We start from the raw sequence: 17,105 nt of genomic DNA, 5'->3' as shown, positions 1-17,105 counted from the left end.
CCGCTGGCTCAAAGAATCTATCTTTTCAGCTTATTTGCTTTCCGGCCGGCCTCCGCCTGATGCCTTTAAGGCGCATTCCACTAGAGAAATTTCCTCTTCTTGGGCTGAAACTGGAGCACTCTCTCTTCAAGAGATTTGTAGTGCAGCAACATGGGCTTTTAAGCTCTTTTGCCCGACATTACAGGCTGGATGTGGCTGCCAGGAGGGACGCACATTTTGGAGCGCAAGTGCTGGCGCGTGGTGTGGCTTGTTCCCACCCTATCTAGGGATTGCTTTGATACATCCCATCTGTAATGGCTGCATCTGCTTGATGACAAGGAAGGGAAAATTAGGTTCTTACCGTGATAATTTTCTTTCCTTTAGTCATAGCAGATGCAGCCATGATCCCTCCCTGATTGCTATCTGCTGTAAATCTATTTCAGGTTCTGTTCATGTTTCTTGGAGATTCCGTCCTTGGGAGAAAGTCGGAAAACAGTCTTCAGGATTCTTGTTCAATTAAGGGAGGATGACTTAATTCTCTCCAGTTTCATGTTTTGGAGGATGAGTTTATTCCCTCCGGCAGGATGAGTTTATTCCCTCCAGTTATGTCTCAGTGGAGGATGAGTTTATGCCCTCCGGGAGGATGTTTCATTCCCTCCATTCTGAGTTAATGCCCTTTGTTGTAGGGCCATTGTTCGCTGTGAGGAAAGCTCATGTTATTCCCATTGCGGTTTGCCATACTGCTTTGGAAGCTTCAAATACTGGAGAGGCAGTGGAGCAAGCTGGTATGAGGCACTGAAAAAGTGTGCTCTCTATCTCCCTCTGCTGGTTGAGGGACACAACCCATCTGTAATGGCTGCATCTGCTATGACTAAAGGAAAGAAAATTATCACGGTAAGAACCTAATTTTCCCATTTTTTGCTACTTTTTGACTTGTATAGAAGTGAAAATTTTAATCACAAATGTAACTTAATAGATGAGAGGGAATAAGGACCCTCTGTACCTATCCAAAACAAGTTTAAATTGTATGATCCTGGTCTCTGTTGTCATCTTCACATGTATTTTAGTTGTTACATTTGTATCCCACATTTTCCCACCTATTTGTAGGCTCAATGTGGCTTACATAGTACCAGAGAGGCCTTTGCTGGCTCCGGTGTGAGCAAATACAGGGTGATGTGGTAAGATCAAGTTCATGTGGCACATCCACATTAGGGAATCTGAGGACGGAAGAGTTGTGTTATGTCCATTACATGCTTTAGTTTGGTTGTGTTGCAGAGAATAGGCGTTTATGTTGGATTGGTAGGGCATACCTTTTTAAACAGGTTAGTTTTTAGTGATTTCCGGAAGCTTAGGTGGTCGTACGTCATTTTCAAGGTTTTTGGTAATACATTCCACAATTGTGTGCTTATGTAGGAAAAACTAGATACGTAGGTTGTTTTGTATTTAAGTCCTTTGCAGCTTGGGTAGTGCAGATTTAGATAAGTTTGTGTTGATTCGGATGTATTTCTAATTGGCAAGTCGATCAAGTCTGTCATGTAACTCGGGGCTTCTCCGTAGATGATTTTGTGAACCAGGGTGCAGATTTTGAAGGCGATTTGTTCTTTGATTGGGAGCCAGTGTAGTTTTTCGCAGAGGGTTTTTGCGCTTTCAAATCGTGTTTTACCAAATATAAGCCTAGCTGCCGTGTCTTGAGCGGTCTGAAGTTTACATCCCGCATAAATTCCATTGCATTCCCTCGGGAAGAATTGCTTCGCGCGTTTGTGTTTCCACATTGAGTGGAACATTTTCTTTTTGTGGATGCCACTTAGCTCTCTAGTGTTAATTTATGGTCCATTGTAACGCTGAGGATTTTCAAGCTGTCTGAGATAGGAAGGGTGTGATCTGGGGTGTTGATATTTGTGGGGATGTCCACGCTGTGTTGGGATGAGAGGATGAGGCAATGAGTTTTTTCTTGATTGAGTTTTAGTTGAAATGCATTTGTCCATGAATCCATGATCAGGCCGAGCTTGATTTTGTTGGTAATTTCTGACAGCTTGGTTTTGTAAGGAATGTATATTGTGACATCGTCTGCATATGTGAAAGGGCCTTGGTTGGATAAGGACTTGGCAAGTGGGGTTATCATTAAGTTGAATAGGATCAGTGATAGCGGTGATCCTTGCAGTACTCCAGTCTGCTTTCCACGGTGATATGTTTCAGTTTGATTTTACTTGATATGTTCTTCTGGTTAGGAAGCCCTTGATCCAGTTAAGTATGTTTCCACCAATCCTGAACTTATCTAGTAATCTTATTAATATATTATGGTTTACCATGTCAAATGCACTAGACATGTCGAATTGGAGGAGAAGGATGTTTTTGCTTGTTGCTATTTCTACTTGAATTTGGCTAGAAGAGTGAGTAATACTGTTTCTGTGCTGTGGAGAAAGCCTGACTGTGATTCATGTAATATTGAGAATTTGTTTATGTAACTTTTTTTGTTGTTACATTTGTACCCCGCACTTTCCCACTCATGGGCAGGCTCAATGCGGCTTACATGGGGCAATGGAGGGTTAAGTAACTTGCCCAGAGGCACAAGGAGCTGCCTGTGCCTGAAGTGGGAATCGAACTCAGTTCCTTAGTTCCCCAGGACCAAAGTCCACCACACTAACCACTAGGCCACTCCTCCTTTGGTTACCATACTTTCCATCAGTTTGTAGGCCATCCCAAGCTTTGTAGTCATACTTGTGTGTTCTTAGAAGTCCCACACTGGCTAAGGTCCCTCACTAATAGAACTTTTTAGTAATAGCTACCAACATTAGTGAGAGATGGGGATTGTAACCATGATTGTTCCAACCAGGCCCCTTGCAAGATGATTCAATTGTACTGCTGATAGTGGTTGAAATTATGGTCAGTCTGTAAGGTTATCCTAGCCTTCCTGAAAGCTTGGTAAGCCTTGCTGCCACTTTGTATACTAGCTTATATTCTTACTCCTTTGGCTCTCTGAAGTTTTTCATATAGCTGAGTGGGCTTTTGTATTCAATCTTTTTTTCCTTTAACGTTTTCTGTGTCCCATTATCCTTGTATTGACTCTGATCTGCATCTGTTGTCCTGCTTGTGCTTTGACATGTAACCAAACGGTGAAGTTTTAGTTCTTCAAGTATGGTTGACGTAAGTTGTTGCCTCCCTGAAATACTGTAACAAAGTGATATGGGGGAAGTCTTTTCTCGGAATATTTCTGTTGTGTAACTTATGCCCAGACTTTTCATTTCAATTTGAATTAACTCTAAATTTGAATCCATTTCAGGTGGTATGGTCAGGAAAAGGATTACAATGTTCTAGTTATGGATCTGCTTGGGCCAAGCCTTGAGGACCTCTTCAATTTCTGTTCCCGCAGATTCACAATGAAAACAGTACTTATGTTAGCTGACCAGGTATGTGATACTTTCGTACTGTACTGAAGTTTTTTTCGTTATTTTTTTTTTCCTACAATGGTTGATACCAGGGCCATGTCAAGTAAGCAACAGTTTGCTTTACCTCCAGTTTAGATAACTAACCCTAAAGATCGGTGGGATTTTATTTTTGTTTCCTAATATCGTAATATGTCTCAGGAAAGATGTCAGGAAGTATTTTTTCACGGAGAGGGTGGTGGACGCTTGGAATGCCCTCCCGCGGGAGGTGGTGGAGATGAAAACGGTAACAGAGTTCAAACATGCGTGGGATATGCATAGAGGAATCCTGTGCAGAAGGAATGGATCCTCAGAAGCTTAGCTGAAATTGGGTGGTGGAGCAGTTGGGGGGAAGAGGGGTTGGTGTTGGGAGGCGAGGATAGGGGAGGGCAGACTTATACGGTCTGTACCAGAGCCGGGATGGGAGGCGGGACTGGTGGTTGGGAGGTGGGAAATACTGCTGGGCAGACTTATATGGTCTGTGCCCTGAAAAGGACAGGTACAAATTCAAGGTAAGATATACACATATGAGTTTGTCTTGGGCAGACTGGATGGACCATGCAGGTCTTTTTCTGCCGTCATCTACTATGTTACTATATATGTATGTCTGCCTCAGGCAAGCTGACTGTTGTACAAACCAATTCATAAAAGGATGTCTGGGAGAAGTTCTCTAGATTTTTAATTGTCATTGGGAAATACTTGTACAAATTTAATTTGATCTGAGGACATTTGTTTTTAATTTTTGGAGTGTGACATTGTAAATTTTGCATCACATAGCACAAAATGAAGACATACAAATTAATGGTGTATTTAAACTTAATGATATATTTAAAACCAACGGGTTTGGTTCATATAGGTGTAATGCACTGAAAACATTTATTGCGTCTTCTGTATTCATATATCTGTGCTAAAAATTGTCAGCAATGTCAGCTTATGAATAGTGCAAAAATGCAAAAATTTACTATTAAGTAAAATCTGGGTTTTGACTCTGGTGTTTAGCACAGTGAATGAATGTTTTGTGTATAGACTAACTCTACTGCTGTAACTTCTGCTTTCATATGCAGGCACTAATAATTTTATTTTATTTGCAGATGATCAGTAGAATTGAATATGTGCATACAAAGAATTTTATACACAGAGACATTAAACCAGATAACTTCCTAATGGGTATCGGGCGTCATTGTAATAAGGTTAGTTTAATACCAATCATGTATGAGTACTCATTTAATAGCATTGATGTAAGTTTTGAAATCATGTGGGGGGGGGGGGGGTGCTAAAACGTAACATTGATTAGTTCTAAATAACAATTTCCATAGTGTTTCTCTGATTAATCCAGAGACTTTGTGGGTTATGTCCCTCTACCAGCAGGTGGATATCTTTAGAAATATTACTTTACTTGACTGTTTAAAGTAAGTCATATAATTTCTAAACTTACTAGGATATTTTTTTTTTTTTTTCTGTTAAATTTTTCATTCTTGCAAATGTGTGAAATTTAGAAACTCCCAATTAACTGTTCCATTTTGAATCTAAGGGCTCCTTTTACAAAGCCGTGGTGGTGATGCCCTGTGAGGCAAATGTGATAAAGCCCGTTCAATTCTTTTGGGCTTGTTGCATTTGCCGCACGGAAATCAGTACTGTGGCTTCGTAAAAGGAGCCCTAAATCTGTTAAGCAAGCATTGCATTACTGCATATATTAAATATGTACTTTTATTATAGTAATACTCCTATTTAGAAGCCTTTCGTGTCCATTTTTACGTTTTTGCCAATAAGAGAACATCTGTTAACACAAAACAGGTATAGGCATAAGATGGAGGAAGCGCCAAAGTAAAATCTTCTAGGCAGTGCTGCTTTATCCTACTGTATAAGTGGTGGCCATTTTAGAAGTCCCAACATCATGAACTCTGCCCCTAGCTGTTTCTCTGAAACGCAAGGTAGCTACACCTTATGACGGCTCACAAGAAGAGAAGAAATATAATAAAAATATGCCTCCAGATGGTAAAAAGTGAGTCTTGCATTTAACTTTTTAATGACTTGTAATTTGCATTAATTAAGCAGTCAGTTTGTGTATGAGGATTGTGTAATCTGAAAAATTTAATAATGTAAACCTCTGTTTACTAACCTAGGTTAATGTTTACTGTAAACGGTGTTTATAGCAAGCAAAATGGAAATACTTTCGCTTAACACAAGATAAATGCCCTGCAGACAGATGGGACACCCTTTCTACCATAAACCCACAGCAAATTGGTTCTACGCTAGCAAAATTCTCTAAAAGATCCTACCCTTTGGACCCATGCAAAGCGGAGCTTCTCAAACTCGCCCTGCAATCCATAGTGGACTATACCAGAAAGCTTATAGAAACCTCAATATCTGAGGGAAAATTTCCCAGGGAGATGGGCAAAATATTCTTCACACCCCTCCTAAAAGGCAAGTCCCACGATAAATCTCTCCTTAAGAACTACCGCCCAGTGGCTAACATCCCCATGTTAACAAAAACCATGGAAGCGATAGTTACCACTCAGTTCCAAGACTGCCTGGACCATCAATTACTAGATCACATGCAAACCGGGTTCAGACCCCTTTATAGCACAGAAACAGTAATAGCAGGACTACTCTCAGAATACTGGTCATTGATGGCTAAAGGTCAACAAATCTTTGTTATGCAACTGGACCTATCAAGTTGCATTCGACCTAGTGAATCACCATCACCTACTGAAAATGCTAGCTGAAGTAGGCATCATGGGAGTTGTAGGAATCTGGAGAACCACTCCAAAACAATATAAATCGCTTCGGACAATCTCTTGCACTCTTGAGCCATGGAATTTGGTGTTCCACATCCCCACTATCCCCAATCCTATTTAACTTCTACCTCAAAGACATAGGGGTCATACTGAATCCATTTGGGATCAAATACTTCTCATATGCTGATGACGACATACTTCTAGTCACATGGCAAAAACCAAACGTCAGTATATGCCCAGATGAATGAGGTATTCAACTCTGTGTTCAACTGATTTTGCTCATTTAAGATTAATCCAGACAAAACCAATATCCTATGAATTGGGAGCAACTCATTAGACCCTTCCAATCTACTACTCAAGCTAGCAGGCTCCCCAATAACCATTAAGTCAGAGGTAAAATATTAGGGCTCTACCTGGATTCACACTTAACTATGGCCACACAAATAACGTAGCCCGCAAATGCTTCTACAAACTAAAACTCCTCAGACATATCAAATATCTAGTGGAAGTGAAGCATTTCCAAATCATTATACAAGCACTGATTCTACCTACATTGGACTACTGCAACATAGCATATCTAGGCCTGCAGGAAAAGCTTGTCAGAAAACTTCAGATTGTTCAAAATGCAGTAGCCAAACTAATTGTAGGAGGCTAGTGGACAGATCTTGTCACCCCTTTCCTTAAAAACTTCATTGGCTTTCCTGCAAAGTAAGAATCAAATTCATTACTGATCTTAATTTTCAAAGGTCTCTATGGCCTATCACCAGGATACAAACAAACATCTGTACATGTCTACCAACCCAGGAGACCTCTTGGGTCTCTCAAAGACATAAAGCTTGTCATACCTAATACCCAAACCTGCTGATTGAAACAAACCTTCAGGTCACCCTACAGGGCAGAGGCACAGAACTATGGAATACACTACTACTACTACTCCTCAACATTTCTAAAGCGCTACCAGACTTGCGCAGCGCTGTACAGTCAAACACGAAGCGAGACAGTCCCTGCTCAAAAGAGCTTACAATCTAAAGGACATAACAGAGACAATCAAATTAGGACAGCATAGTACATCTGATTACACAATAGTTCATAGGGACAGACTAATAGATCTAAACAGCTAAAGACAAGGTATGCAAATGCATAATACAGATTGGTAGTGGTATTGAATAGAGGAGTAATGGTTAGGTTAAGTGCCAAAAGCAGAGTCGAAAGATGGGCTTCGAGCAAGGGTTTGAAGATGGGTAGGGATGGGGCCAGACGTATCCGTTCAGGAAGTCTATTCCAGGCAAAGGGTGAATCGAGGCAGAAAGGGCAGAGTCTGGAGTTAGTGGAGGTGGAGAAGGGAGCAGAAAGGAGGGATTTGTCCAGTGAGTGGAGGTTCCGGGTAGGAATGTAAGGGGAGATCTTTGATTCTTTGATTCCTCCCTCTCCTTCTCTACTCATATTCAGCAGATGGCAAAAACCTGTCGCTTCTTTCTCTTTATCAACAAAATTCACCCTTTCCTCTCTGAGCACACCACACACACTCTCATCCACACTCTTATTACCTCTCGCCTAGATTACTGCAACCTGCTCCTCAAAGGCCTCCCACTTAGCCATCTATCCCCCCTTCAATCTGTTCAGAATTCCGTGGCACATCTTATTTTCCACCGGAGCCGATATGATCACATCAGCCCTCTCCTGAAGTCACTTCACTGGCTTCCGATCTGTTACCACATACAATTCAAGCTTCTCCTACTAACCTACAAATGCACTCACTCTGCTGCCCCTCCTTACCTCTCCACCCTCATCTCCCCTTACATTCCGAGGGTGGAGAGGTAAGGAGGGGCAGCAGAGTGAGTGCATTTGTAGGTTAGTAGGAGAAGCTTGAATTGTATGTGGTAACGGATCAGAAGCCAGTGAAGTGACTTCAGGAGAGGGCTGATGTGATCATATCGGCTCCGGTGGAAAATAAGATGTGCTACGGAATTCTGAACAGATTGAAGGGGGGGATAGATGGCTAAGTGGGAGGCCAGTGAGGAGCAGGTTGCAGTAATCTAGGCGAGAGGTAATGAGTGTGGATGAGAGTGTGTGTGGTGTGCTCAGAGAGGAAAGGGTGAATTTTGTTGATAAAGAGAAAGAAGCGACAGGTTTTTGCCGTCTGCTGAATATGAGTGGAGAGGGATGAATCAAAGATGACTTCTAGGTTGCAAGCAGATGAGACGGAGAATGAGGGTGCCATCTACTGAAAGAGAGAATGGGGGGAGAGGCGAGGTGGGTTTGGGGGGAAAGACAATAAGCTCAGTTTTGGCCATGTTCAGTTTCAGGTGGCGGTGTGACATCCAGGCAGCTATGTAGGTCAAACAGGCTGAAACTTTGGCTTGGGTTTCAGCAGTAATGTCAGGTGTGGAGAGGTAGAGCTTGGTGTCATCAGCATAAAGATGTTATTGGAAACCGTGAGATGAGATCAGAGAACCCAGGGAAGAAGTGTAAATGGGGAAAAAAGGGGCCCAAGGACAGATCCCTGAGGTACTCCAACTGAGAGTGGGATGGTGGTGGAGGATGATCCACCAGAATATACTCTGAAGGTACGGTGGGAGAGATAAGAGGAGAACCAGAAATCCAAACAAGGACAGTGTGGCAAGAAGAAGACTATGATTGACTGTGTCAAAAGCAGCGGATAGATCTAGGAGGATAAGGATGGAGTAATGGCCTTTGGATTTGGCGAGGAATGGATTATTACAGACTTTAGTGAGCGCTATTTCAGTCGAATGTAGAGGGCGAAAGCCGGATTGAAGCAGAAACTAGAACTTAAACCTCAGAACTCCTTAAATTTTAACCACTTCTAAGTTCAACCTTATTGTACATGGTTTACTTCTATCTAGCACAACATTCTACCCCACCTATACCTAAGCCCTCAATCACGTGTTCATGATTGGTTATATACTTGACGAAGTTAGTATGTTACATAATCTTTTTATAAATATAACAAGTTCGTTTAGGATGTAACCTGCCAACGTAGTCCTCCTCCTTGAACTTTACGGTTAAGCGGAATTCTAATATCCAAATTCAGTGTGTTGCTGCCCATTGTATGTGCATTTACTGGGTAGGCTGGGGAATTTCTTAGCACCCCCTCCTCCCCCTGGCCACCAAGGATTTGGACTAGGGGAATGAGAATGTACATTGCCTCTAGCAGGCAAAGTTCATTGCCTTACAGAATGCAAGTTTAAATCACCCAGGGTTTTTTAAACTGTAATTCCTTTTCATCCTGCTAGACAGTCCAGACCAATAGGCTGAGTTTAGCTACTAGCAAATGGAGGTACAGATGCTGAACTATTCCAGTGGTGGTGATTATCCAAGTCGAGGCCCACAATATGAAGGTGGTGCAAAAGCTCAAGCATTCCTTTTCCTCCTCTGCACTTAACACTTGGGGTGCTACACAGATCGCACCCTGATGCATTGGGTTCAGCACCTCCAAGTGTGGCACTTGGAACATGGGGTGGCCTTCTGGCTGATGTCCTTTATGACTTGGTGCATATTTTTTTCCTAACCTCTGGTCATGGCCCAGGGTTGCTGTGGCCGTGCTACAGGGCAGCCGATGGTGGCCTCAAAGCATACATAAGCTGCTTTTTCAGGGTTGCCTGCTGTGTTGGAAGGATTTAAAGAAGCTAGTGAAAGACTTCAGTAAGACCTGGCCTCAGTGGCTTCTGGATGCTCACTGTTGTTCTTCTAGGTTGGACAGACAGGGGTCACCTGAACTTTCATGCCCCGTGGATTCCCTTGGATTTTTGCAGATTTCCCATTGTCCCCACCCCTGTGCACACTTCTATTCTGGAGCCTCATACTCTGCAGTGCTCTAAGGGACACTAATGAATGTCAGCCAGGCCTCTTGGTGTTTCGGGTGAGTGGCAGGGGCACCTGGAAAGCAATGATGGCCCTGAAAGCCATATGGATCTGCAGTTGGGCTGAGACTCATCTTTCCTCCATCTTGGCCGTTCATATTGCAGTAATGGAGAAGGTGCAAATGGACTTAGCTGGAATGCTGTGGGAGTGGGAGCTGTGCCCCTCAGCCTTTCATCTCCTGGTAAATCAGTGGGGGTCTCCTCTGCTTCAACCTAATAGTGACTCGCCTGAATTCCAGTTGTGTTCATATTTTTCAGTTTCAGGAAGAAGCCCAGCTCAGCAGGAATAAATACCTAGTGCAACTCTTTCTATGTCAGTATCTCCATGGCCCCTGGTTGGCTAGGTTCTCAGCAGACCAGCTAGCCACCCCTTTCTCATGCTGTTTGTTCTAGACTGGCTCCACTGCCCCTGGTTCATCTCCAGGTGAGACAGCCTGGCAGGGGCAAGGTTTGGTGGTAAATAAAGAATATCAATCTCTTCTGGCTTATGGTGTAGCCTTTGAGAGGTGGTACCGGATCCGTGGGGGGGGGGGGGGGGGGGGTCATTTCTGCCTGTCTTAAACCTGGAGGCATTCCACTTCCTTGGCCCATGTCTTTGTTTGCAGCTCTTTGAGAGCTGATACATGGATCCTTTCTCCCTCGCAGGCAGGAGTGCCTAAGATTGTAGAACTTTTTCAAAGATGCCTCGAGCAAGGCTTGGCTCTCAACTCCCTGGAGGTTTAGGTAGCAGTTCTCTTGTGTTTCCAGGACCAAGATCCTCGGAACCTGCCAGGTGAGGGTGTAGTTGGATATTGTATTTTTTGTGTGTGTTGAGTAGTGAAGCTGCTCCCATCCCCCACTGTAGGCTATTCTGCAGTGGGATCTCAAGCTGGTGTTAGATTTTTGTTCGGGCTATAGAATGACATGGAAACAAAGTTTGTCCCCACCCCATCCCTACAGGTTCTGCTCTGTCCCCGTGGGCTCTGTCCTCATCTGTAGAAGCCTCGAACACTTATGATTTTATATTTAAATCTTTTTATTAAACTACAAAAAGGAGCAATATGCTGTGCAACTTTTATAAATCACAAAAAGAAAGCAATAATGAGCAACTATAGTAACCGCCCCCCTCCCAACCACCCTCTACCCTTTCATCCCCAACAATAGTTGATTTCTACTACCCTAAGGAATCCTGGTTCACCCTGTTAAAATGTCCAGGGCTACAAAATACAGCCCGCTCTGCATGCCCTAGTGGACGAGAAATATGCCTTATGAAGCACGGTTATGATTTTTTAAATCTGTGGATGAGTAAGTCTTAAATCTCAGGATTCAGTTTAGCTCTCTTGCCTTCCACAGTCCTTCCTGCAGTAGAAAGATGTCTTAGAAGATGTGCTGCTAGCAGGAATGTACAGATCCCCCCCCCCCCCCCCCCCCCCCCATGCAAAGTTTGCTAGTTGTGGCCAGCATGTTTGCTTTTTCAAAAAAAAATTTAAAAAATACTGTCGTCTGCATCACTGAAACATAAATAACAGTCCAGTTCATTAACGGGCTTCAAAGTAGAAAATAACATTGGGACAAAGTTTGTCCCTGTGGGCTCGGTTCCCATCCCAGTGATATTCACTAGTCCGGGCATCTGAGTCTGACAGATGCTTTGGTTAAGGATCTTATCTTGAAAACTGCCTTTTCTTTGACCAGATAGGTGTTGGAGCTGGAGGCCTGGTCCAGTAGGTACCATTGTTTGTTCTCCTTGGATAAAGTGTTCTCTGTGGATGTTTCTCTCGTTTCTTCAGAAGGAACATTTTTCTGTTTCTGTTTTTCTGTTATCAGGCAGTGTCTTGGACCAAAAGCACTCATTTGGCCAAGCAACTTCACAGTTTGGAAGTCTTCCAGATCTAGCTTGTTATCTAGAAGTTACCAATGCCTTCAGATTATTGGATAGACTTTCATTCTTTTCCTTGGGATATGCAAGGGATAAGCAGCCTGAAAGTCCTCAATGTGCTGGATTAAAGCTGCCATTGAAGCAGCCTGCATCCATATGGAGGAAAGTGGTGTTGACAGGCTTGAAATCCTACTCCATCCAGGTGGCATCCTGGGCAGAAATGAGGGCTGCTGCATCTGAAGACTGGTGACTTGGTTGCTGATTTATTTTTTCATGAAACACTACAAGATTGACATGCTATCCAGGGGTGATTTAAGTGGGCCACCTGGTAAGGTATTGCTTTTGTACATGCCATTGATTTAGATTTGGTCTAGCTAGCAGGATGAAAAGGAAGGTGAGATTGTCATACTTGTTAATTTCCTTTTCCTTGAGTCCTGCTACACTAGTCCAGGACCTGCCTTGGAAGACTACTGTAAGAGATACATTTTCTGACTTTATCTACAAACTTGGAATGTGAGTAGGCTATCTTCAATATGAGCTATGTTAAGTTGCAGATGTGGCAAGTTGGACCTGCTTCTGCTTTGGGCAGTGGCATTCTGGATAGTTAAGGGCTGCATCAGTCCTTGCACAGCTATTCCAGTGACATCACCAGTTTTGCCTCCATCTGCTGGTCTGGACTGGTCTAGTAGGACTCAAGGAAAAATAAATTTACTGGCATGACTACATTTCACTCATCTGTATACTGAACTGTTTTCTATGCGTATTTTACAAACCTAAGAAAATGAGGAAAAACTAAGAATTTTTAAAAAGTAATGGAGAATTTTTTTTTTGTACTGTCTTAGCTTGTTCATGTTCCCTTTTACTTGGTTCTCACTGGTACATTAAATGATTTCAGGGGTGTTAGAAATAGACAATTGACCGTCAGCTCCATGGTAACTGTTGTTATACAGCTTATAGAGGTGATCAACCTACTTTTTTTTTCCTGTGCAGTTATTTTAGTTCATTTGTGTATTTGATAATTCGTCACTTAACAGGTCTTTCAGTAAAACAGCTCTTCCTTTCAGTTTGTCCTAGTTAACTAGCAATTTTGACATGCTTCCAGGGACAAGTAGTCAGCAGCACCACACCAATTCTTGGGCGCTATAGATATGAAACTTACTGGTTCTAAGCATTTTGTATTTATACAGGAGATGACATACTCGAATCCTTTGTTTTTTGTGGCCTGAAATATGGGCATATATTAACTTTTTTTTAAACTGTAAATAGCTGGGCTTGAAGATAACGGTTTCTTAAAAGTACAAATGTAAATATACTTCACAGTGATTAAGTAGTAGGTCATGTGTTCTGTATTTTGGTTAAAAGTGAAACCTCTCTAGAAGCATTAGCCGTCTCAATTGTTCTGTGACATAAGAAACGGTGCTTAATACGTTAATCATGTAGTTTCTGAAACGGGGCCAGATTTGGTAAATGGTGCTCAAATTTAGGTTCTGGGAAAAATCTGTGCTAAGTGCTATTTTTTTTTTTTTTTTAAACCCACTCTGGACTGAGCACCCGTTATAAATAGGATTTCTGCGCACAGCTTTGGGCATGAGGACTGTTGCCAGGATTTACACTAGGTTCAGCTGGTGTAACCCCCAGTATTCTATAACAAATTTGGATTGCCTCTCCTGTGGCCTTGCCCCCTATCGGGTACGCGCAAGGCACTTGAACGCACAGTGCATAGACAGATGCAAATGTAAATCCAAATTAGTGCCAATTAATATCAATTGGGTAGCACACATTTGACTGATTAGTTTATGTCCCCATCTGGGGGACAGTACCACAAACAACTTTTTTTAGTTTTCAGGATAGCTAAACTATACAAATTATTCTTAGATCAAATGTATACAGATGTCATGGATAGTGTGAATTCAAAAAATCGGCCCCGTTATGAGCCCTTGAGTGCTATACGCACCATTTCTGATAATGGATACTGTTGGTTAAGTTGTATGTTTTTTGTTTTATTTTTTTTAAATTTTCAGCTGTGAAACAAATGTGCTGCTATAAATTAGGGATCACAGAACAAATTAATTCGACTTTAATTTCCTTTAATTGTTTAAATATTTCAAGAAAGATTTATGAACTGTTAATAAATATATTGCCTAAACACCAAATTAAGAAACTATCTGTGAGTGGTGCATGCATGCTTTTGTTTTTTTTTTTTCTAGAAGTTCTTTTTTAAATTCTTATGCTTCATTGAAATTGTCATTGTTAAGTTCGGACAGACAGGCAGCAATTGGCAAAGCAATGAGCATGCTCTGCATTTTTATTTTATAAATTGCCAACTAGGTGATGTAATCAATACAAGTTATTGGAAGCAAGATTCCAGTTCTTATTGTAATATGTCAGATTATGGTACTTTTATGGGCACTATTAACAATTTAAAAATGTTTACCTTTGTGTTGCCTGTATGAATGCCAACTTGTAGCCACTAACAGATAAAACCAGTGCTAACATACGACTTAGTTTTGTTTCAAGGGGTTGCCTATTGAAGGCTTGCAGCCAAATGGTTTTATAGATAAAGACTAGTAAGTACTTAAGTGGAATTTTTAAAGGTCCCTTATAGTGGATTGCTTTATCTCATTCCCAAGTTCCACTTTTTTTTTTTTTTTTTTTCTCTGAAGAAAAGCAGGATGCACAATTATGACTGATAGGTGACTTCATCTGATGGAGCCTAGTGACCTTCTAGAAGCCTTTTGAATGGCTTAACACATATGTGCATTTGCCTTCTCACCTGCATCACCCCATGGAACATTAGTTTTCTCTTTCACAGAGCAATATAAAGACATCTCTTCCTTCCTCCCACACAGCTCACATCTTTTCTTCTCACGACTTCTATTCTGCACATTAACCAATATGGTCCTATGTGAGTTACCAAAAAAAAAAAAGCTGATTGTTTTTAGGCTGAACATGTTATTAACAAGACAAACCCATTAATCTAGACCAGTGGTTGTTATACAAGGACTAACGCAAATACCAATGTATGGTTCATAAGTACATAAGTAATGCCATACTGGGAAAAGGCCCATCAAGCCCAGCATCCTGTCCCCCGACAGCAGCCAATCCAGGTCAAGGGCACCTGGCAGCTTCCCAAACGTACAAACATTCTATACGTGTTGTTCCCGAAATTGTGGATTTTTCCATGTCCATTTTAGTAGCGGTCTATGCATTGTCCCTTTAGGAAACTGTCCAAACCCTTTTTAAATTCTGCCAAGCTAACCGTCTTCACCACATTCTCTGGCAACGAATTCCAGAGTTTAATTGCGCATTGGGTGAAGAAAAATTTTCTTCTATTTGTTTTAAATGTGCTACACTGTAGTTTCATCGCATGCCCCCTAGTCCTACTATTTTTGGAAAGCGTGAACAGACGCTTCACATCCACCTGTTCCACTCCACTCATTATTTTATATACCTCTATTATATCTCCCCTCAGCTGTCTCTTCTCCAAGCTGAAAAGCCCTAGCCTCCTTAGTCTTTCTTTATAGGGAAGTCGTCCCATCCCCGCTGTTATTTTTGTCGCCCTTCGCTGCACCTTTTCCAATTCCACTATATCTTTCTTGAGATGCGGCGACCAGAATTGGACACGGTACTCAAGGTGCGGTCGCACCACTGAGCGATACAACGGCATTATAACATCCTCACACCTGTTTTCTATACCTTTCCTAATAATACCCAACATTCTATTTGCTTTCCTCAAGAATTACATACTATCATGAAAAAAATCATTATCATAGATACTCCCAATCCAAATATTTGTGGAACAAAATTGTTTTAAGAGCTTTATGAAATGTCTGATAGTTCCTAAGCATACACAATTCTAGAGGTAAAAAATTACATTATGAAGCAACCAGATATTGGAGAGAAAAATTAAACAAATTCTTAAACTTTATTAAAAGTACTGCTGGGAAATTTAATAAGTGGTCATGAGTTCTATTGCTAATCGAATTACCATGCAAAAGCTGTACAAGATCATTTGTGAGAGGACTTCTTTTGGATCTACTGTTCGTATATTTGACAAGATCATTCAAATACAAGTGCAACACCATATATGATGTTAAACACAACTGTGATTTAATTTAAAGCTGGCTCTGGCCTCAACCGTAGCCAGTTCAGCCTAACCAGCAAAGGAGTGGCTGGTGTAAATTTACCTACCGAAAGCATTAACCATGCTGTTGTATTCTGAACCGAGTTGTAATCATTTTCAGTTACCTTTGAGCAGCCGTTATAGATGGTGTTAGAATAATTTAACCTTTGATAGTTAAAGCCTAAACTAACAATCTGAACTTAACAGGATCAAAGTTTCGAATTGTTCTCAGATTTTTTTAAAGTGCAGAATGATTTCATGGTTACAGATTTTATATGATTTGAATCTCCACGCCCAAGATTCTAGAACAAAAATAAATGAGTATTTATACTAAGAGAAATGCAAAGGGAACTTGGAGGAATCAAACCTAACCAGATAAATTATTTTTTTTTCTGGATTTAGTTTAAATCTATTTAAAATTCAGTCCTCAATGACCTGTACACAAATTCCCAAAAGGTGTCACTTATCCCCCCTTTACCAATAGTACATAAGTATTGCCATACTGGGAAAGACCAAAGGTCCATCAAGCCCAGCATCCTGTTTACAACAGTGGCCAATCCAGGTCACAAATATAGAAGCAGAGTGATATCATCATAAAATAAAATGGTATCTTTAACCTGTCTAACACCAGTCCCAGGGTTTGGCGCAACATATTGAATAATGGAGTGGGGACTCCTGAGGAACCCCACAATCTGGGACCCTCCCTTAGATAAGCTACCTTCTTTTCGCACTGTATAATTACTAGTAGTAAGAAACCCTTCTTAACCTTTTGTTGTGACACACCTGATGGACAATGTTCATGTATGTGAAGAACCGAGCGCTAAAATTCACAGCTGAACAAAGCGTGCCTAAATATTTAATTACAAGTTTAGAATAAAATTGCCTATCCCATATTTAAAAAGCAACACATCAATCTCAGATTTCTCCCTTGTCATAAAACAAAATATATTCAAATTATGGTGTCACCTCAGTAACAGCGTAAACCAGTGGTACGTCCAAAAACACGAGGGGGATATTTATTTAGATTTTAATCACACCTTTTTCAGTAGTAGCTCAAGGTGAGTTAACATTCAGGTACACTGGATATTTCTCTGCCCCAGGAGGGCT

At 41.4% G+C, this 17,105-nt stretch overlaps 1 protein-coding gene across 5 annotated transcripts in view; it reads left to right on the top strand.

The window, feature by feature from the left end:
* The window catches only part of CSNK1A1 (casein kinase 1 alpha 1), a 108,455-nt gene that overhangs the window by 24,005 nt on the left and 67,345 nt on the right, over window positions 1-17,105 (top strand). For all 5 annotated transcript variants that reach the window (XM_030212390.1, XM_030212393.1, XM_030212394.1 and 2 more), the window contains 2 exons: window positions 3,260-3,386; window positions 4,493-4,591. In XM_030212390.1, coding sequence (XP_030068250.1) covers window positions 3,260-3,386; window positions 4,493-4,591 — 226 coding nt within the window. The remainder of the gene's footprint in view (window positions 1-3,259; window positions 3,387-4,492; window positions 4,592-17,105) is intronic.

The sequence above is a fragment of the Microcaecilia unicolor genome, chromosome 8 (genome assembly GCF_901765095.1).
Source record: "Microcaecilia unicolor chromosome 8, aMicUni1.1, whole genome shotgun sequence".
NCBI classification, from domain to species: domain Eukaryota; kingdom Metazoa; phylum Chordata; class Amphibia; order Gymnophiona; family Siphonopidae; genus Microcaecilia; species Microcaecilia unicolor.
The sequence above is the reverse complement of the archived record's forward strand: the minus strand, read 5'-3'. Positions and strand labels throughout refer to the sequence as shown.